Below are 21,679 nucleotides of genomic sequence, written 5' to 3' on the forward strand. Positions count from 1 at the left end.
AGCGGCGGCGGCGGAGGGTCCCGGCCGGCGGCGGAGCGGGCGTCCCCCCCGCGGCACCCCGAGGCCGCGCTGCCCACCATCTATGCCATCACGCCCACGTACAGCCGCCCGGTGCAGAAGGCCGAGCTGACCCGGCTGGCCAACACCCTCCGGCAGGTGGCGCGGCTCCACTGGATCCTGGTGGAGGACGCGGCGGCGCGCAGCGAGCTGGTGAGCCGCTTCGTGGCGGACGCCGGGCTGCCCTGCACGCACCTGCACGTCCCCACGCCGCGCCGCTACAAGCGGCCCGGGCTGCCCCGCGCCACCGAGCAGCGCAACGCCGGCCTGGCCTGGCTGCGGCAGCGGCACCAGCACCTGCCGGCCCCCCAGCCCGGCGTGCTCTTCTTCGCCGACGACGACAACACCTACAGCCTGGAGCTCTTCCACGAGGTGCGTGGGGACGGGCCGGGGGCTCCCCTCAGCGCCGGCCGTCGGCGCTTCCCTGCGGCGCCCGTCCCGTCCGGCTCCGGCGCCCGACGCCCGAGCTCGGTCCGGGCGGGCGCCCCGGGCCCCGCCCCGCCGGAACGCATCCCCTTGTCGGGCTTCCCCGCAGCCCTGCGGACTTGTGACTGGTTTCCCTTCCGAGCGAGGCGGGTTTGGGGATTATGTAGCGGGTCCGCGCCGCGTGAGAGCCGCGACGGACCGCGCTGACCGCCCCTGGCTCTCCCAGGCTGAGCCCCGCGCCCCGTCAGGTGACGCCCCGGCCGCTTCTCCGTGGCTCCTCGTGGAGCTTCTCGGGCTGCGCGAAGCCCTGGGCTCCGAGAAGCAGCGGATCGGATCGCTCCCGCAGCGAGCGAGCAGCCTTCCGGCAGTGCCTTGGTGCGGGGACGCGCTGTGTCTTTACTTCAGCCCCGTGCTGAGGCGTTCCAGTACGTGAGGCTCTCAGCTTTCCCCTCGGCGTGGAGGCGATGGGTGGGCCACCAACAGCAGCAGATGTTGGAGGTGTAACCTCGGCAGGGACGCGCGGGAGGACGCAGCGAGGTCGATGGCCAGATGGAGCGTGACCCCTGCCCCTCACTGGAGGGAACAGCGAGGCTCGGGATTCAGAAGGGTCGTGCTTCTTTGGATGGCTTAGGACATCACATGAAATTCCCTAGAGCAGCTTGTTTTGGAAGTGCTTTTGTTTGCTCATGTTTAGGTGGTGGTGCATCCGTTCCCGCTTTCAGCATGCTGGCGGGTACGGTCCTGCTGAGCAGGGTGCCCCACTTCCTTTCGCCGTTTGGCATTCAGCACTGGTGCTGCCAGTTTGGGGACCTCTGCCTGGAGACACAGTTCTTGTTGAGAGTGATGTCTTTAAAGTCTTGTGGCTGTGCTGAGGGTGCTGTGATATCCCAGTCCTCCATGGGTGGAAGCGTCTGTCTCTGCTCAAAGTTGCAGACTACCCTGATGCTTCCTAAGGCGCTCTATAAATTGATACAGAAAATGCATTCAGAATTGTTTGAGTTGGAAGAGACCCATAAAGGTCATGTAGCTCAACTCCCCTGCAGTGAGCAGGAACATCCACAGCTAGATCAGGCTGCTCAGAGCCCTGTCCAGCCTGGCCTTGAATATCTCCAGGGATGGGGCATCCACCACTTCTCTGGGCAACCTGTGCCAGTGCTTCACTAAACTTATCATAAAAACCTTATATCCAGTCTGAGTCTCCCCTCTTTTAGTTTGAAACCATTTCCCCAGTCCTATCACAATAGACTGCTTAAAATTCTCTGCCCTTCTTTCTTATAGCCCCCCTTCAGGTCCTGAAAGGTCACTCTCAGGTCTCTCCAGAACTTTCTCTTCTCTGGGCTGAACAGCCCAGCTCTCTCAGCCTGTCCTTGTAGGAGAGGTGTTCCATCCCATGGATCAGTTTTATGGCCCTCCTCTGGATGCGCTCCAACAGGTCTGTGTCTCCTGTACTGAGGACTCCACATCTGGATGCAGTACTCCAGGTGAGGCCTCACCAGTGCAGAGCAGAGGGGCAGGATGCCCTCCCTCAACCTGCTGGCCACGCTTCTTTTGGTGCAGCCCAGAGTACAGGTGGCTTGCTGGGCTGCAGGGGCGTATTTGCATGAAAGCAAAGAAATAAATGTGTGAGGGGCTAACCTTGAGAACTACAGGCGCAGCAGAGGATCTGTGCTTCCTCTCACTCACAGGAACAGTGACCTTGCACCTGCAGCCACTCACCCCTAAGACCTCTCTTTCACCAGGCTTAGCTGGTGGGGAAGAGCTGTTTATTTTGTGCCCTGTGTTTGCAGGCTGGCCCGTGTGCATGAGGGAGTTCTCCCTTGTAGCAGCTGGAAAGCTCCAGTGCAGGAGCAGAGGAAGAGCTTTTGCTTCAGGTACCACCAGCCGTTCCCATGGCTGTTTTCTGGAGTCAGTGGTGTGTGTAAGAAAGTCTCTGGGATGCCACCAATGGTCCCACTGGGAGCGTCTTGTCCACCTGGCAAAGCTGGTGGAAGTCCCCTGGTGAGGTTTGTGGACGGGATGTGCCTTCACAGCAGGTGGGAGGTACCTGTGCAGGGAGACAGCGGTCTTGTTGTCAGCCAGGGCACTGCTCGAAATTTTATTTCTTGTTTAAAAAAACCTTCTCTGTGGTTACAGATTCTGACTTGACAGCTTCGTAGTAAATCCTGCTCTCTCCTTCAGGAATTGATTGATTTATGAGGGTAAACTGAGCGTCTCTTTTCCAAGCACGAAGAGAACACTTCAGAACGTGCTGCATGCAGAAGGAATGCAGTAGTAATTCTGTGTGGAAGTGGCAATGAAGATGCCTGAGAGGGAGGTTTTCAGTACCTGTTACGTGGTACCGTACCGGGAGCCATCCTCCAGCTCTGCAGCTGCCTAATCCCTCGTCTGGTCATCTCTTGCCCACTTACTTAGGGGAGCAGTGTGAATGTGAACAAGGAGAGAGGAGATCTCCATTCTAGTTGGAGCACTGCCCTATCCTGGCTGGACAACCCTCTGCAAATCGTGCCACAGGCCGAGGGATGTGAGGGTGGGTGCAAGGTGTGCATTTTATTGCTAATTCCTGCAGTCAGAGGGCATTACTGCAGGGCAGGAGACGTGCCAGAGAGCTGCATGCCAGTGTAGGATTGTGTTCACAGCAGCTCCTCTGCTGTGGGTTTCCCTGTTGCTGCAATAGAAGACAGAGCCTTTTTTTAGCAGAGCTTTACTGTGAGCAGAAGTGTATGGGCAATAGGGGCACAATAAAAAAAGGAGTGTGCTTTGACATAGGGTGCCGTGGCACGTAGCTGAGAGTTTTCAATGAGGAAATTCTGATCTTTGTCCAAAGTACTCCAATTTGGTACTTACAAGAATAAGTGTGTTGTATTTAATGGGGAGTGAGCTACACAGTGTGTTATGTGCAAATGAGAGGAGGGGAAAACAGGAACAAAAATAACTCTGCAGAGGTATTTTGCTGGGAAACACTATCTGTAGTAAAACTGGAACTCTGTTACTTTTATAAATGTTTGCGCGTTTTTTTTTTTTTTTTGTAGGACGTACAATGGATCATGCATATAGCTTCCTTTCTTGCTAGCAAGAGTATGTCCTGGAAGTCAAACTGGACTGGGGCTGAGCAAGTTTAGCTGTGGTTGCTAGGGTATGGTGGGGGGCTTGGGTTGTCTTTCTGCTGTTGCAGTGCATTGGCCATCTGCTCAGCTGGGCGTTTGGGTGGGAAGGCCCATCTTCCCTGGAAAGGCTTTGGGGAAGGACCAGTTGTTTTGGAGTTGCAACATTCTTTGGAAGGCTCAGTGGGGCTATGGTTACCATCAAGAAATAGTTGCAGCAGTGGAGGTGTGGCCTTCGAATTATTCCCAGCTCTTCCCACTTGAGAGTATAATGGTGCTCAGCTGAAAAATCATGCTTTTACTTCAGTGCCGCTGGTTCTGGCATATTGTTTTGTCATTTATTTTTTTGGGATGCAGACCTCAGAAGTGATTTATTTTTTTCCATGCTCACACATGATGTGTTTGCCCGGAGGTGTCTGCCTGCATCGAAACCAGCAGTCCACTTTCTGAAAACGTCTTTTATCAGCTGAACCACAGCTGCATTCATAACAAAGCCACCACGAGGCCTGAAATCCCCAATTCAGTGCGTGGCACGCTTTACAGATGTTTCTATATGAATCATCATAACTTCTATTTTTTACTGTAGGCCATTCTTCTTGGAGTGACTCCGTTATAGTTTGTTGCCTTTGTGCTTCATCCTGTTCCTGAATGTAGGTTATTGTAATATTGTGACTGATGCTTAGCAACTGCTGATTTTATATTTTCAGACATTCTGGAGGAAAACTGAGGTAAGACTCAACGTTCCTCTTTCCTAGAGAGATGTGAGAAACAAGATTCCAGCCCAAGCGCTGGGAGCTGCAGGTAGACGTGGTTGAAATTCCACTACTCTGAACTCTTCCCTAAACTTTTAGCAGGAGCAAATATCTTCAGTGTGCCAAAAGGTGAGCCTGCCGTATTAAGAAATGCATTGATTTTTACGGCTTCCTCTCTGGGTTCTATCTGTCGCCTTTGCTTGCATTTTGCTTAGACGCCTAAAATGAGATATATGTGAAATTAAAGTGCTTATGTCTAAAGCCATGATCTCCCTCACTGCCACCCCTAGCCCTTTGGTCACTGTTGTCTGAGATTTCATAGCAGGATTCGCTGGGTGCCTAATGAATGCCAGTACAGCATATACTGCTGTCATGCCTGAGTGTGAGCTGAGGGTTCCTTTAGAGGAACTGACGCTGTACTGTGTGTTCTGAATACAGCCCTGCAGAATGGAGTTCAAAGTAAATCACAGCATTAATTCTCATTTCTAAGGAAAAACAAATCCTTTTATTTAGTAGCTCAGCATTTAGCCTAGTTGCTCACTGAGCTGGGGACCAGAATTCAAATTGCTGTATTTGTTGGCTGCACAAGGATGCCCTGACTGTCATGCTGGAAGGGAAGGAGGGGAGGAGAGAGAGCTCCACCCTTTTAGTTTGAATTTGAAGTTGTCTTTACAGATAATTCAGGATTCACGGAGCCACAGAAAATATGAGAATCTGATCAGTGTTCTCTGACTCAGTCAGCTGCGTTGCTCCTCACGGGAGTGATTTAAACAATCATTGACTTAAGCACAAAATCTCTAGTATTTTGAAAGTGTGACCATGGTTAGGTAGTGGCCTAAGCTGCTCAGGCAGGATCATCCTCAAATCAACCAGATGGGAACGAGTCATGAAGAAAAGATGAAAAATAATGAAGATTTCTTCTTTGCTAATAGAGATTGATAATTCTCCTAGTGGCACTACTGAGCCGAGGACGAGTTGTGTGAGTGGTTCAGTCTGAAGGGCAGGGACACGGGAAAACATTTTCATTCTCCCGGGAGGTTGCATGAAGGCAGCAGATATTCTAACTGTTGTTAACAGTTCGCAGCTGGAAAAAAATCCTTGTTAGTGAAAGCAGAACCTATATATATGCAGACATCGTGTGTCACCTAAACGTCTGATGGCCACCGTAGGCTTCCTTAATTTCTGGGCAGCTCTCTGTGACAGTGTGACTTTCTGCTTTCCACTGCTGGGGCAGGGCTGCTCCAGTTCTTCCATGGGACCTGAGTGCAGCAAGGAGTTTCCTTTCAGCTGCAGTTCTGGTGGCTAAGGGCCGTTTTGTGCTGTGTTCCTTGCAAGGAACTCGCGAACTTGCCAACCTGTTATCCAGCATCTTTTCCAGTGCGTAGATAATGCAGGTGCTAGCTCTTTTCAAAGTTAGTTTTATACACGTTTCAGGGGAAGGTTTGTTAAGAGCTTGAATCAGTTTGGTTTTGTATGTATGTGGGAGATGGCAGTTTTTCTTTGCTACTTTATTGATACTTTTAAACTAACACCAGAAATTCCAGGGACTTTTGATTTGTTACAACAATCAGAGAAACCTAATGGGAGCTTTTCCCCTGATTTGAACGGTTTCTGGTTAAAACGTAAGTGAGAAGTGACATTGATGTCTGATTTGTCAAAAAATCTCAGTAAAATATTTTGAAAGCAAGGATTAAAATTTCTGCATCTCTGACTCTGTTCACAACTTTTATTCCCTATTAGCAGAAGAAGGTTCTACCTATTTTTCAATTTCTTTTTTTCCCCCAAGGGTTTTTTTTTTTTTCCCCTCACAAGGAGACTTTTCACATTAGATAGGGCTTTTATAGGAGTGAACAGTTGGAAACTGAACTTATGCTTCAGTTTTCCCATGATCTTCTTTGTCAAGCACTTTGAAAGCAACTCAAAAACGACAGAAGAGGTGAATATTTCCTTCTCATTTCAAATTTAACGAGAGAAGGGTTCGTGCTCCTTTGATAGCTTAATGTAGCAGATTAAGGGTAGGACAGTTATGTAAAAGTTGGCTTCCAGGTAGTTTTTAATGGATATGGTTATGCAAAAGATTTAGAAGTAGTAAAAGTGAATCTAGTTCTCTTTGAAAACACGGAGATCTTCTGTTACACCTCGCAGAGCCGGTTGGAAAATCAGATTTTTGCCATCGTCTTAAAAATAACACTCAGCAGCATAGACAGAATTAAATATTAGCTGGCTGTCATTAGTTATTTGCTTCATAATAAAAAAGATCTAAATAAGAGTTAGCAGTGCATTAAATACCTTTCTGGGATATAAATTATTTAAGAATACATGGCAGATTTTAAATGCGCACTGACATTCCCCTTGCACATAGACATGTAATACCTATGCTAAAAAGGTTGGATTAGAAGAGACTGGTGGAGAAACAATGACATAGCTTAAAAAATGAGAGGAAACAGTGACAAAAAGGTTATTTGAAGTGGATTTATCCACGTGAGGGGCTGTGGATTACAAGGTACCAAGCGCTCTCTGTTTCTGTACTTTGACAGCAATCTTCTCTTTTTTACCTGCAAAACTAATACCGTTGCTATGAAATTAATTATGAATCGTCGGTGGCTCTTTAGAGGTGTGTTGCACGATGCGGGAGCACAGCTGAATGGAATGACAGAAAACAGGATAAGAAAAAGAATTAGTAAGTGGAAGAGCTGAAAGAGTCGTGTTTTGGAAGTCTTCCCAGTGCAGAGATTGGCTCCTAGCTGCAGTAGTTAAGGCTAGTGCAGCTTTCTCCTGTAGGGAAGCAGTGCTGACATTTTACCCAAGGATGCTGATGTCATTTAGAAGCATTAATCAGTGTATCCAATATGTAAAATGTTGCTTGAGAGAGGGGAGGTTAATCTATCTTCCCTTTGTGATGTGGACTGTAAAAACCAGCGAGGCAGTGTAAAGAAAGGTAAAGAGAAGAGCTTTCCAGCGGTATGGTGAAGCACTGAGTCTCATCTCCTGTAAGGGTTTGGAGCTTCTGCGGCCTTTAAGAACAGATGAGACAAGTATCTGTCAGGCTGTGTTGAAGTGCCATCTCCCCAGCCACAGGGCTGGCTAGGGCAGTGACTACTTCGTAGACCCTTCCTGTGCATTTTCCAGTGGAGGAACGGACCCTTTATTGTCAAGTTCACTGACATCAGACTTGCTTTTGGAAGTGTCTTTCCCCTCAAAATCACAGGCATGGATTTTCTGTGACTCAGTACCCCTTTGAAATACTGTGAGGTAGGAGTAGGAGCTCCATTTCATGCCTAAGTGAATGGGGAGCAGAGGAGCTATCCTTCTGGCTTGTAGTGCAGCAGTGTGAGTTTTGTTGAACCAGAAACTGGCTTTATGTGACCTGAGAGTCATGCACTATGCCCATTTTGAAAACTGATAGGGTAGCTAGCTGTGCTTGTGTAACTCGTAGCACTTATTTGCTGGGAGAGCTGTGCTGAAGGAGCTCTAGATAACCTCTTTGGTAACAGTAAATTGGAGTTTTGCATATAGGTGTGTTTGAAACTCACTGGGATGGAGTTTGATCCAGGCGATAGTCTGAAGACAGACCAGGACAGATCACCCAAGGGCTGAAGCAACAGAGGACAGAACAGTGCTTGCTGCTTGTGGCAGCCAGGTTTGCTTTGCTGAAAGCATTGAATCCCAAATAGAAACACATCAGCATCAGGCTGCAGTAAGACTAGGATGGTTGTTTCAGCATCGAAGCCTTTTCGCTGTAAAGAAGTAGGAGTCTACTTCCTTCTCTCTGTCATTTACCTTCATTCCCCTAGGGCTTCTTTATTTTCTCACTGGCTTGACATCTTACCCATCCATCAGTCCAGCACATCCCATTAAGAGGCTTTCCTCGATTGACTGAGATGCTTTTTTTGGCAATGCTTTTAACGCTATCTCTTTTACTACTCTGCTACATTTTCTACATTTTCACTTGTTATTCTTCAGCGGTTCCTGTGTTACTACTATATCCACAGTTGTATTCCCATCACCTCATTGGGATTTCTGCTGTCAGTTGTTAATGCTCTCTCCTGTCATTTTCTTGCCTACTCCTTCCTAGTTCTTCCCTGCTTCATTTTGGCTTATTCTTCCATCTTAGCATCCTCTTTTCCACCTTCCCCCACCCAGAACATCACTCTCCTCTTTCAGATAATTGAAAAATAAGAGTAGGAAAAAGCATTTCCAGAAGGAGATTCATCCTATCGTAAGGCAGCTGTCTGAGCGGGGCAGGATGAATCACACTGGCATATTTGTATTTCTGCTTGTTAACCATCAAAGTCGAACGAGGATAAACTAGATGCCTGACTTACCAAGTTACCTGTAAGTACAATGAATCGCATTCTTGTACACTGCCAGGACTTAACAGCACTAAATAGTAAGAGAGCGTATGATGCCACATTAAAATGACAGCTAGAAGAGCGATTTAGGAAGCTGTTTGTAATTGATAGGATTTGGGTAGTTGCGTAACCCACAGCAGCAAAGCTGTTTAGAATTAGCGTGTTTCTGAATCACCTTTTTGTTTGGTAGTGTCAAATTCCACCTGCAAGCTGACCTTTTAATCCAAATTCAGCTTTCACAGCATCATACATAAATACAGCCATAACACATCAGTATGTTAAACGCAGTAATGCTATTCTCAGAAGATTAAAAGAAATATTCCTACTTCTATCTGCCTAGCACATCCCGAGGCTGCTAGGTATTTCAGAATTAGCATAAATAGTGGTCTAGATGTGCTCTTGCAGTTTGTACTTAAAGGGATTGTTGCATTCTTGACACATGCTTATTTCATTCTCCACAAATGGAACCTGTGAGAGTAACGAAAGTAACACAAGGGCAAAATAAAGAGCTCTGAAAATGTTTACCTATTTTCTCCTGATGTATGGTGGCTTTACTGGCTTAACTTGCAGACACGGAGACAGACCCAAGGCTATAATAATTCTTGGGTCATTTCCTGCCAATTTCATGAGGTCAGTGAGATACTCTGGAGTAACAAGGTTTTGCTACACACTTTGTAAGGTGAGATATTAATGTAAATCTGTCTGGCTCTGTCAGCGTGAATGCTGTAGCCAGTATTCACTTGGTGCAGAAGTGTTGTGTGACCCGGCTCAGTTTGCAGTATAGCTACACAAATGTGAGAAATTCCAGGCCTGGGCTTACTGTGCATGCACTGCCCTGGTGTAGTCGGAAGCATGCTTGTGCCTACCTGGGGGCACTTTGTGCTTGCCTTGGGTGCAGACAGGCAGCTGGCACAGGGCAGCTGAAGCAGTGTAAATCAGTACAGTTGTACAGACAAGTTGGTCCTGCAGCCAAGTACACATTGGTGCAGATAGACAAGAGGTAAGGGGACATCTGTCTTCGTCCTGCAGCTAACACCAGCTTAGCAGAGTAGGATGTGTGGCTTGATCATGCCCTGGAAGCCTACCAGAAAGTTGGCTGTATAGACAAGCCCAGCAGGATCATGCCTTGTGTCCATACCCCATGGATTTGGATGTTAATGTCAGTACACCATTAGAAAAAATTGCAATGTGGATGTATCATTAAAACCAGAGCTAAAATCATGAAGATGCACTGACCATGAGATAGTGGAATTCAGCATCTTACGTTCAAGAAACAAGGCAGTAAGTAGGATTGCGACCCTGGACTTGAGGAGAGCCAACTTTGACCTCTTCAGGGGCCTACTTGGAGGTATCTCATGGTTGGGAACGTTGGAAGGTAAGGAAGCCCAAGAAATCTGGTTGACATTCAAGCACCACTTCCTCCAAGCTCAAGATTGGTGCATCCCTAACAGTAAGAAATCAGGCGAAGGTGGCAGGAGACCCACATAGACAAGCTAGGAGCTCATGGGAAAACTCAAATGGAAGAAGGAAGTCTGTGAAATGTAGAATAGGGATCTAGCCACTTGAGCAGAACATTGGAACCTGATGAGGCCATGTTTGTAATACTGTGTCCAGTTCTGGTCTCCTCAGTTCAAGAATGACGGAGAACTTCTAGAGAGAGTCCAGCAGAGGGCCACAAAGATGATGAGGGGTCTGGAGTATCTCCAGTATGAGGAGACCTGGGACTGTGCAGCCTGGGGAAGGCTGAGAGGGGATCCTATCAATGCTTATAAATACCTAATGGGTGGCAGTCAAGTGGATGGGGCCAGGCTCCTTTTAGTGGTGCCCAGTGATGGGAAAAGGGGCAGTGGGCACAAACTGGAAGTTCCATATGTACACAAGGAAAAACATCTTTACTTGTGAGGGTAACAGAGCACTGGAACAAGCTGCCCAGAGATGCTGTGGAGTCTGGAGATGCTTTCTCTAGAGATATTCAAAACTACATGGATGCTTTCCTGTGTAACCTGTTCTAGGGAACCTGCTTTAGCAGGAAGGTTGGACTTGATGTTCCAGAGGTCCCTTCCAACCGCTACGATTCTGTGAGGTTTGACTGATCTCTGTATCAGAACAGTTGATTGCTAATTCTGCATTTTCTGAATGGAGGAGTGGGAGAGATGGGAAAAATAATCTGAAGCAGGCAGGAGCAATAAAATAGTCAATGGTTTGGACACAGAAGATGTACAAAAAGTTGGAAGGAAAGGAGATGAATAGCTCTCTTTTGTGTGTGCATACATAACTGGATTTCTAAATATGTATTTTATGCGCTCCCCATATTCACTTAAAAATCTGCTAATGTTTCTAACTTAGAAATGCAACCCAGAGTGAAGTGCTGTCTTTGTTTTTTTTTCTGGTGGATCTCCTGGGAGTCTAGATGATACATACGATAAATCTTTCACCTTGACAGAAAGAGAGGCAAGTGCTTAATATTTAACCAAGGTTGTCTTTTACTTGAACATCTATCTATAGGGGAGCACATTACAAGTAAGTAAAATTGTATTTGTTTTTTGCAAAGATGAGTGCTTGAGAGGAGAAAGGGATCGCATTTCCCTAAGGAATAGCCTGCAACTACTCTAGAAGATGAGATTGTTTTAAAAATCAATCAAATTAAGCCTGTGTTACAGTGGGATAGCTTAATACTTGCTTGAATAGGACCATATTTAAGCACAGTAGTTAAACTAGCTTGGTACAGCTGGGCAAGCTGTAGTGCCTGTGCCGTCCATTCTGTGCCTGGCTCCTCAGGCCTCACTGCAGAGCAGCACGTCAGCGTTTATGCTGTTTTACCTTCCCATTCACTGCAGAAAATGGGCAGCTAACCAGTGTGCTGAATTCCAAGAACCCCAGCCCGACACACTTGTTGCTAAAGGAAGAGTCATTTTCCACTCTCTGTGATCTCCTGCAGGATAGAAGAGGCCAGTGTTTACAGAATTGCTCCTAGTTATTATTGAGGACAAACTCCCACACTGCCCAGCCTGCTTTCTGCCATGCCCAGAAACTTAGCAGTTCTTTCTGAAACAAAATGTAAACGTTTAAAGGCATGGCCCAAACTTTTTTTTTTTTTTTGTATGAGCCTTTAATAGATGTTACCTCTTTTTTACAGATCTGGTGTAGTGCAGGCAGGGCAAGAGTTGTGTGTCACAGTTTTGTGTACTCACCATATTTGTCACAGGTCTCAAATTAATTGTACACGTCTTAATGAAGTGTGTATTTGCTAACCATTCCTATAATAGTCTCTCTCACGGTGCTTCTCAGAAGCAATCTATAGAAATAAGGTTACTGAAAGAGTGCTGAAAAAAAAAAGGTCTCATACACCATACACCTGTATAAAACCCCAAAACACGAAAGCGAGTACTGTTTTTTCATGGCTTTAAAATTTTTTGTTATAAAAACGTGAATAGGGTATTTCTGGTAGAGTGGAGGTGCCTACTGGAAGAGAGCTGGAGCTCTCACAGAAAATGAGTAGGCCTTTGCAGCCTCCAAATGCTTACCCTGTTGGGCTGACATCTGTAAGCTCCCAGTGCTTGTAAATGGCTATTATTGAGGATTAACGAGTAGGCTTTCCACCCACGCTTACAGAAAAGATTTTTCTAGGAAAACTGCAGGAATTCACACTCTGCCCACCCCTTGCAGATGCGCACAACCCGCAAGGTGTCGGTGTGGCCCGTGGGGCTGGTCGGGGGACGGCGGTACGAGCGCCCGGTCGTGGAGAACGGCAAGGTCGTCGGGTGGTACACGGGCTGGAGAGCCGACAGGCCCTTCGCCATCGACATGGCTGGTAAGTACTAAACTTCACGCTGTGTGAATGAAAGAAAGCTCATCAAACCTATTCTTAGACTTTTTTTTTTTTTTGAGTGGGATGGAAACATACATCCCAGTGTAAGCAGATTTCAGAACTTCTCAAGCATATCTGCTGTTCATAGTGCTATAGCATTAAATATCCTGGAAGTCTTAGTTTGCGCACCTCATTTAATTAAGTTGCTTCTTGATGATGGCACAACTTACTTTCACTTGCTTGTAATTGCATGTGGCAACTTGGCTTTTACGTTGAATGAATTGTTTTTCTGGAATGAGTTAATTGTAAATCAGTTCATCCAGTTAATTTTTGCAGGGAGCCTTGCCTTGCCTTGAGTCATCCATCTACAGCAGGCAGTATAAACGGAGACCCTTCTTAGACCCCATGTTGTAAAACGCTACTTTATCATGACATAATTCATTGTTTTATTGGCTATTTGGAGTGATGGTGATAACTGTAGATGGATATAGTATGAAATGCTGGGCTTAGGGGGAAAAAAATCACTGACAGCTATAGCCTAGCAGATGAAGGCAGAAAAGCTTCAAAATTGATCTAATCAATCTTCCACTGGGAAGTTAGCACACCATGCAGCTCTGTCTTGCTGTCAGTCCATGCTCAGGCACCCTTTTCTGTATATTCACAACTGCCACATGAATCATCGCTGTGCCAGATTCTGATTTCTGATGCAGCAGCAGCTGGTTTCCCAGTGTGATACAGTATTTGCACTTCAGCATTTTCTACATAGGTTGCTCTGAAAGTAATGCCTCCTACTTATTTCCATGGAAAGTGTAACAGCTAGAAAGAGCACAGTAACGCTATTTGATAGAGTAAGTTCTCAACTGCAAAGCAATATTTTTCAACATAGTCACCACCATTAGCTGTGCATTTTTTTGCCAGTGATGAACAAGATCTTGCATGCTGAGCTCATAAACATCTGCATGGCCATCCGAAACATGGCTTGTCTTTCATGTTGCTGTCACCTCTGCTGAAATGCACCACCCACCGCCTCACTGTGCTCACATCCACTGTTTGGTCTCCGTAAGTGTTCAGCAAGCATCGATGAATGTCAGTGGGTGCCATTTTTCCACATGGAGGAATTCAGTCGCACACCTTTGCTTCATACACACTTCGATGTCAGATGCTGTGTTGTCAGACTGCCCCTCTGCTGCCATCTGTCACACAGCAACAACATGTAATGAAATGTTGGTGGGAACGTTCAGCCTCTGCTGCCATACCAACAACATCTGCCTCTGACATTGTGGGCCAACATAAGAAAATAGGAGGTGTTACTTTTGGAGCAGTCCTTGGATATTCAGGGAGACCGGGGGGAGGGGGGGAATAGGGGGAAAAATACTGGGACAAGAATGGGATAGAATTAGCCAGCAATTTTCTTTTTTTTTGAGACTTTTTTGTCTTTGGAGTAGGAAAAGGACAGTGCTCTCTCATCTTGAGGGTTTTTTTTTTTGTATGGATTGAGGTGTTGGATGAAAAGTAGTAGAAGTATCAACAGGTGAATTTTTCTACACTGTAGAAACCTTTCAGGTTACTGGTATACCTGGCATGAGAACATTGTAGCCTAGAGGTGGAGGTAGTCCTCAGGAGGAGATTGAGTTCTGCCTGTCCCTACAATCATACCGAGTGATGACTGCGGCCACGTACTGCAAGAACAGTCTCTGCATGTGGATTACAGATACAGATCCTGCGCTGCAGAAAGGCACTAGAAGGATGATAGCGTGGCTCATAATTCATTAGCAGCAAGCAAAAAGCTACTACACAACATTACCCAAGGGACTGACCCTGACAGGAGGAGATGCATGGAAAGCTCATGTCATCTTTGCTTACAGCTTGCAGTTGCTGCTGCAACGCTGGCATGAGGGAGATGCTCCGTAAGCATTACCTGCTCCTGCACCTACAGAGGTCTTGGGAGGGGGAGGTGATGGAGACACAGGTACAAGGGTTGAGAGTATGGGAAATCACTACAGAATCATGAAAAAGAAGATGCTGCTTTGGGGAGAACTTCTGTTAGTCCAACAAAAATAACACATTTAAATTGCATTTTAATACCATTATTCCAGTAAAAAGGGAAAGCATGTGAACTTCTTATTCTAGACTTTAAGGTATGGGGCCAAATTTATATCTCCCACAAGACAAGTGGAGCAGGTTCTGCTGATTTCGTGAGGATCAGCTGAGACCCTTGCTGGCCAACCTCTAGATTCTTCTTTGAAATGTCACATTTTATCGGGTAAGTGAACGTAGGTTATTTCTTTCTAGAAGTTTGTGGCTGACACTTTTATTCCCCAGTGCTAAATTGCATTCAGAGAGCAGAGTAGCTGTTTCCTGTGTTCCTTATTGTCAGGCAACCACCGGAGCATACAGATTAGTTCTGGTGTTTTTAAAGTACCGCCTGAGTTTTAACAGTAGGTGGTTTGCAGAGTTAGACACAGACTTAAGGGAGGAAAAGAGAATTGGGTGTTGCAAGCAAAACGTGACTCTGAGTGTGAGCTAGAAGGAAAAGGGGGTAAGAAATGACTGCAAATGTGTTGAGAGCATTTGGATTTTAGAGAAAAGGGAGTGTGGCCAAGAGTATGAGGCTAAGAAGAAGGAGGAGAGAAAGAACAGTTTGCCTGGCAAACAGACATCTGAGTGCACACTCAGAAGAGGAGGAAGGGGAGCAGATAATTCTGTTGTTGTTGTTCCTCGGTTTTGCCCATCGGAACAGGGGAGAGAAGGGCTGCGGGGAACAGGATGGAGCTGCAGTTTGCTGTCACCTCCTGTGAGCCTGTTTGACTCATCTCCAGAACTCTGTGGTACCACGAGCACCCCTTGTTTTCCGCAGTTAAAATGTTTCCTTGCTCAATCTGCGTACCAGGGCTGTGTGTCCATATTTTCAGTTCTGGCTGCAGGAAGCAGGGCTCAGCATCTGCAGCGTGAGCTGCTGTCTCTCATCTCTGTGCATCCTCTGGAGCTGATTGAAGGAGCGTCTTCAGTTATATAAAACACAAACCTTAAGTAGGGAGAGCGGTGCGGCAGCACAAGTCAAAATTATTTTTCAATTTCTAAGGTAAATGTTACCTATTTATTTGTTTTACCCTTCTCTTGAAAAGGTATTTCTTGTTGGCTGAAATTCAGCCTTACTTATTGCTTTGGAAACATATTACCTAGAACTGCCGAAGAAATGTTTTTGTAGTTCTCAGTGAAAACAGCACTTGACTGGATTCTGCAATAAATATTATTGGTGCTTTTAGCTAGGCTATGATAATATTTTATTAAACAGAGCTAAGCAAATTCTGTATCCATGACATGAAAGTTACAGGAGTTGGGCTCTTGTATAACACAAAGAAATTAGTTTAAGAAAACGTTCTTTTAGATGTAGACAAACATGGCCCAAAGGTTAGAAAGGGAAACAAACTGTCTATTCAAATGTGCAGTCGTAAGGCTTTAAAAGTATTACTAAATATGGGTTAAATGTGAACTGAGGAAAACTAGTTTTTTTTTTTTTTTTTTAAAAAAAGTTTTACTACCATGTCAGAAAGTAAGTATGGAAATGAATTATCACTCTGGGCAGGTCTCACTTTAATCTAAGCAAAACATACTCAAAGACAGACACCTTTTGTCACTGGTGTTTCTGTCAGAGATTGATCGGAATCTGACTGCCATAGGAGTGAAGCATTTTTGTTCCTGGTGACTCTGGCTGGGGCACTCTTATTATAATAGGTTGACTGAAAAATAACGTGACAGACCCCAGCTCAATCCCCTTTTCAGAGGAGTGCCATAGCAAAGGAAACGGAACTCCAATAGTTGGTTGCTTTGATGTAGAACTACCTGGGAAGGTAAGTGGATGGAAGATGAATAAGCAACAGTTATTTTCATTGTTTGGTTAGAAATACACTACGCCTCTATATTGCTAGATAAGTTCACAGAATCACAGAATGGCTTGGGTTGGAAGGGACCTCAAGGATCATCAAGTTGCAACCCCCTGCCACAGGCAGCGTTGCCAGCCGCTAGATCAGGTACTAGATCACATTGCCTGGGGCCCCATCCAACCTGGCCTTGAACACTTCCAGGGATGGAGCATCCACAACCTCTCTGGGCAGCCTGTTCCAGCACCTTGGCACTCTCTCAGTAAAAAAACTTCCCTGATATCCAACTGTCTAAATCTCCCCTCCTTTAGATTAAAACCATTCCCCCTTATGTCCTAAAAAGTTGATTTCCCTCATGTTTATAAACTCCTTTTAAATATTGGAAGGCCGCAATGAGGTCTTCCTGCAGCCTTCTCTTTTCCAGCTGAAACAAGTCCAGTTCCTTCAGCCCATCTTCATAGGAGAGGTTCTCGAGCCCTTGGATCATCCTCGTGGCCCTCCTCTTGACCCTCTCCAAAAGCTCTGCATCTTTCCTGTGTAGGGGACTCCAGACCTGGACGCAGTACTCCAGATGGGGTCTCATGAGGGAAGAGTACAGGGGGGCAATCATCTCCCTCTCCCTGCTGGCCACTCCTCTTCTGATGGAATCCAGGATAGCATTGGCCTTCATGGCTGCAAGCGCACGCTGCTGGCTTGTGTTATATTTTTCATCAGCCACAACCCCCAGATCCTTTTCAGCAGGGCTACTGTCAAGGAGTTCTTCTCGCAGCTTGTATACGTATCTGAGATTATCTCAATCCAGGTGCAAAACCTTGCACTTTGCTTTGTTGAACCTCATCAGGTTCACAAGGGCCCACTTTTCAAGTTTATCAGTGTCTCTCTGGATGACATCCCTTCCTTCTGCTGTATGAACTGCACCTCTCAGCTTGGTGTCATCAGCAAACTTGCTAAGGCTGCACTTAATAATTCCGTCATCTATGTCATTGATAAAGATGTTAAAAAAAGAGTACTGGACCCAAGACAGGCACCTGAGGGACACTGCTCATTACTGGCCTCTACCTGGACATAAGAGCCATTGATTGCAACCCTCTCTCTACGGCCTTCCAACCAATTCTTCATCCACTGAATAGTCCACCCTTTGAATTCATCTCTCTCCAATTTAGAGATAAGGATGTATAGAGGAACCATGTCAAAGGCCTGGCAGAAATCCAGGTAGATGACATCAGTTGCCTTCCCTTTGTCCACTGATGCTGTCACTCCATCGTAGAAGGTCACCATATTTGTCAGGCATGACCTTCCTTTCGTGAAGCCATCCTGGCTGTCTTGGATCACCTGCTTGTCCCCCACATGCCTTAACACGTCTTCCAGGAGGATCTGTTCCATGATCTTTCCAGGCACGGAGGTGAGGCTCACCGACCTGTAGTTCCCTGGGTCCTCCTTCCTCCCTTTCTTGTAAATGGGAGTGATGTTTCCCATTTTCCAGTCCCCAGGGACTTTGTCTGAGAGCTACAACTTTTCAAATAAGATGGAGAGCAGCTTGAGAGCCACCTCAGCCAGCTCCCTTAGGACCCTGGGATTCATGTCATCCAGCCCCATGGACTTGTATGCATTCAGTCTCGTGAGTCAGTCTTGGATTTGCTCCACAGTGGGGGGGAGTTTGCTCCCTCAGTTTCCAGTTCAAGTCAGTCTGCCTGTGCTCGTCTTAACCTCAAGCTCTGCAAATACTTACAGTGTCTACAAGAACATACAGGAATTCCCCTAGACAGATTCTGGCCATAGGCAGCCTGATGCAGATATGGACTCTAATCTGTCATTACACTTTGATATCTAAAGGAATGCAGGCAATAACAAGAACACTTGCAGGCTTTTGGGGAATTTGAAAAATCTCAATGGAGCGTCTCACATAGGAACAAAAATTTTCAGGTTATTTTCAGGTTATCGGTAGCCACTTGGGCAGTTGAAGTGAGTGCACTGTGTTGTTCATTATAGACCTGATTTTAAATCTTATGTGATACTGTTATTGATTTACTTACGGGTTATTTCCAGTGCAAGAGTTTTTTGTTACCACCCGTGAGAACTAGCTGGATCATGAATCTCCTAATGTCAGGACTGTTCAAGGAAAACAGATTTGTGCTTTACATTAGCATTCCAGGAGCTGCTTCAGGTATACAGATTAATCTACACCTGTGAATCACTGGGCAAGCATATTTCGGAATCATTCACTGTGCTCTGAGTCCCTCCGCTAGGGCCCAAGGAACCACCTGTTCCTTGGATTTTGCAGTAGTATGCCATCTTTATTACGTCTCATCTTTCTCATGATTCTGCTAACAAGCTTGTTTATTAATGACACTGGAAAACATGGCATATTTTGTCTGAAAAAGCCACTGTGCAAGATGGAATTAGAAACAAAAAAATCTTGACTGGCTATGGCAGATAAACTCAAAGCCCCCACCCCGCCATCAAAGGGTGTAACAACTATTTTAGAGATTGCTAGGTTTAACATAGAGAGCCTCTTTCATGGTAAATTAATTGTCAGCAGGGTTGTGTTCTGAAGGATAAAAACATGTGGCTGAGCATCTCTACTGCACTGCAACTCAAATGGTACATTACCCGAAGAAGAAGGAAGCAGACCCCAACTCATGGTATGGTTAACAAGTCAAAGGCTGTACCTCAGACTGTGTGGAAACCATCGTATCTGTGTCACCATCAGCATTAAGGTTTAGCATTTATTCACTCTGGAAATGATAAAGACTCTGTTTCTGCCTTGCCTTCAGCTGCTATGCTATCTGGAGCATTCAGGAGGCAAAGCTATTAATCACGGCAACTCAATCTTGCAAGGCGGTCTAACCGGCTAAAGAAAAATGTTTCCATCGTTTAACAGAAGCTGTTGATCCAACAGTCAAGGTGTGAATTAACAGATTCCAGAGAAAGCAGCACACATGGAATCTTCGCTGTGTCTTCCAGATGTCTTATCCTCCAGCAAATTCATTCTTATCTAGGTGGCTCATCATCCAGTTAGATTTTATTTACAGCTCTGCATCAAGCAGAAACAACAGAACACCGCGTTACACTTTGGCTATAAAGTTGTCCTGTGGTAGTTCATATGATTAAGTCCAGTATGACCTTGTAGAAATAACATGCGGAGCACTGCTTGGTTATCCTCTACTGGAGACATTATCTCCACCAAGGAATGATGTGAAATCAGAATTCAAAAGTAGTAGTGGCTGCTGTCACTGGCCTATTACCACGGGATAGTTAGCTACTAGGGGAAGTAATTAGTGCCAGTGTGGTTAAAACCTCCACCATCTCACCTCTTTTTGATGCCAAAACATTCTGCCTGTGGTGAACTGAAAGCTGGCACTAGAAAATGGTTTTCATTCAAGTGCTTTGAAGTTTATCTACATAGATATGTCAATATGTGAAAGTGAAGCAGTCGTAAAGCAGAGCTGAAGAACCAGAGAGCCAGGAGAGAGGTCTCCTTGAATTATTTTCAAGTCGCTACTTACTCAAATCTCCAAAGATACACAAAGAATGCATGACCACTGATGGGGGAAACAAACCGCAGGCCCCAGACCAGTCAGTGTGCAGTATTCCACGTCCTTGTATACAACAGCTTAATAATTTGACTTTTTTCCATGCCTGAAGCACAGAGGGATTTTTGGAACCCACATTGTGCTCCTCCCAGCCAGGCGACAAAGACCTAGGCAGCACCGAGGGCCTGTAGCCTGCTGAAGACAAACCCCACTGAGGAAGGGAAGTCCAAACTGCTATCGTTCTTCTCCCTGCTGCCCCCTGCTAAGCCCAGCTGCTAGCAGAGAACTGCTGGGTGCAGCGCTGCTGCTAGCAGGTGGTGCAGGCTACACCCCATTGCAGAAAGTTACGCTCCTTTCTAATGAGAAAAATCTTAATACTGGCTTTAGAATTAAGTACTCTTGTAGCTTTCCAGAACAGATGTCAAAACTGTTGCAAAGGGACAGCTGGAACCACTGTGAACTGACAAAAAAACATTTATTTGCTAGACTTGCTCTCAGACACAAGGCATTACAAAAGTAATTGTCCTTTACAAGTGTATCAGGCTGACTTTGAGTCATCCTCAAAGAAGTTCACATGGACCTGAATCTTGCTGAATAACAACTCTGAATTTCTGTAATCAGTGGCAAACTAGATTCACAAGAGCTGCTTCAAAAAGGGTGGGCTTGTTCAAATCACCGATTTCTCCTTTGAGGGACCTGATGTATGTTATTAGGGGGAACGCATTGCAAACAGGCACTGACAAGATTCTTTGATAGTGCTGGGCACCACCTGGATCAACTACAGACTGTCCTGCAGGTGGCTGCTGAGATGAATGGTTCAGAAGTCCCTGGTAGCCACAGGGTGTAGAAGGCAAATGTACACCATGTATGAATTGTCTTCCATCAGCAATGTTAAAAATCTCTAATGACAACAGTCGCTTTTTCTGAGTAACATATTTGAATCCTTTTTTTCCTGATTCTCACCTTCAAACCTAGAAATATTTTTTCAGTGTGCATTCTGTATGTCTTTAGTTAAAATTCAGTTTTATTTCTCAATAAGAAGGAAGGAAGGGAAGATTAAACGAAGTATTCCTCTTAATGACAGGAAATGGAAGAAACGTTGAAAATCTGAGTGCATCTTCAGGGCTAAAGAAAACAATGCAAGGCTGTACTATCCTACCAAATACTGTCTACTCACGTAATCAAACCTACACATTTTAAAAAGGAACATGGAGTTTTCTAGACTAAGTGTAACTTGCACCTAATGTAAAACCTGACAGTTTTTCTTAACCATTTTGTTCTTCCCTTCTTCAAGGATTTGCTGTGAGTCTTCAGGTGATTCTGTCACATCCAAAGGCCGTATTCAAGCGTCGCGGTTCTCAGCCAGGAATGCAAGAATCTGATTTTCTGAAACAGATAACAACAGTGGAGGAACTGGAGCCAAAAGCAAACAACTGCACAAAGGTACTGATTTATTTTCTAAAAAGGTTCTAGCTGGTCTTTGTAGATGACCGCCCTAACAAAAGGTTATTTTGCAGGTTCTTGTATGGCACACGCGAACAGAAAAGGTGAATCTAGCTAATGAGCCAAAATATCATCTGGACACAGTCAATATTGAGGTATGATCCTGAGATGAGTCACACAGTGCAGCAGATGTGCTGGGAGGTGCTCCAGTTCGGCCCCCTGCGACAGCCTTCAGGTGTGAGATTCTTTGGTCACCCGGTGGACTTCTGTGGAAACAAAAGAAAGTTGTCAGATATTCTTTTAAGCAATCAAATGGGTGTGCTTTG

General features: G+C 45.6%; 2 protein-coding genes across 2 annotated transcripts in view; one reads left to right on the top strand and one right to left on the bottom strand.

Moving 5' to 3' along the window:
* Window positions 1-21,569, top strand: part of B3GAT2 (beta-1,3-glucuronyltransferase 2) — a 23,916-nt gene extending 2,347 nt beyond the window's left edge. Inside the window, exons 2-5 of the mRNA XM_021390153.1 lie at window positions 37-429; window positions 12,355-12,499; window positions 21,205-21,353; window positions 21,428-21,569. Coding sequence (XP_021245828.1) covers window positions 37-429; window positions 12,355-12,499; window positions 21,205-21,353; window positions 21,428-21,514 — 774 coding nt within the window. The 3' untranslated portion in view covers window positions 21,515-21,569. The remainder of the gene's footprint in view (window positions 1-36; window positions 430-12,354; window positions 12,500-21,204; window positions 21,354-21,427) is intronic.
* SMAP1 (small ArfGAP 1) overlaps window positions 21,345-21,679 on the bottom strand; it is a 97,648-nt gene continuing 97,313 nt past the window's right edge. Inside the window, exon 11 of the transcript XR_002436458.1 lies at window positions 21,345-21,619. The gene's annotated coding sequence lies outside the window, so the exon portion shown is untranslated. The remainder of the gene's footprint in view (window positions 21,620-21,679) is intronic.

The sequence above is a fragment of the Numida meleagris genome, chromosome 3, assembly GCF_002078875.1.
Source record: "Numida meleagris isolate 19003 breed g44 Domestic line chromosome 3, NumMel1.0, whole genome shotgun sequence".
Lineage (NCBI taxonomy): Eukaryota > Metazoa > Chordata > Aves > Galliformes > Numididae > Numida > Numida meleagris.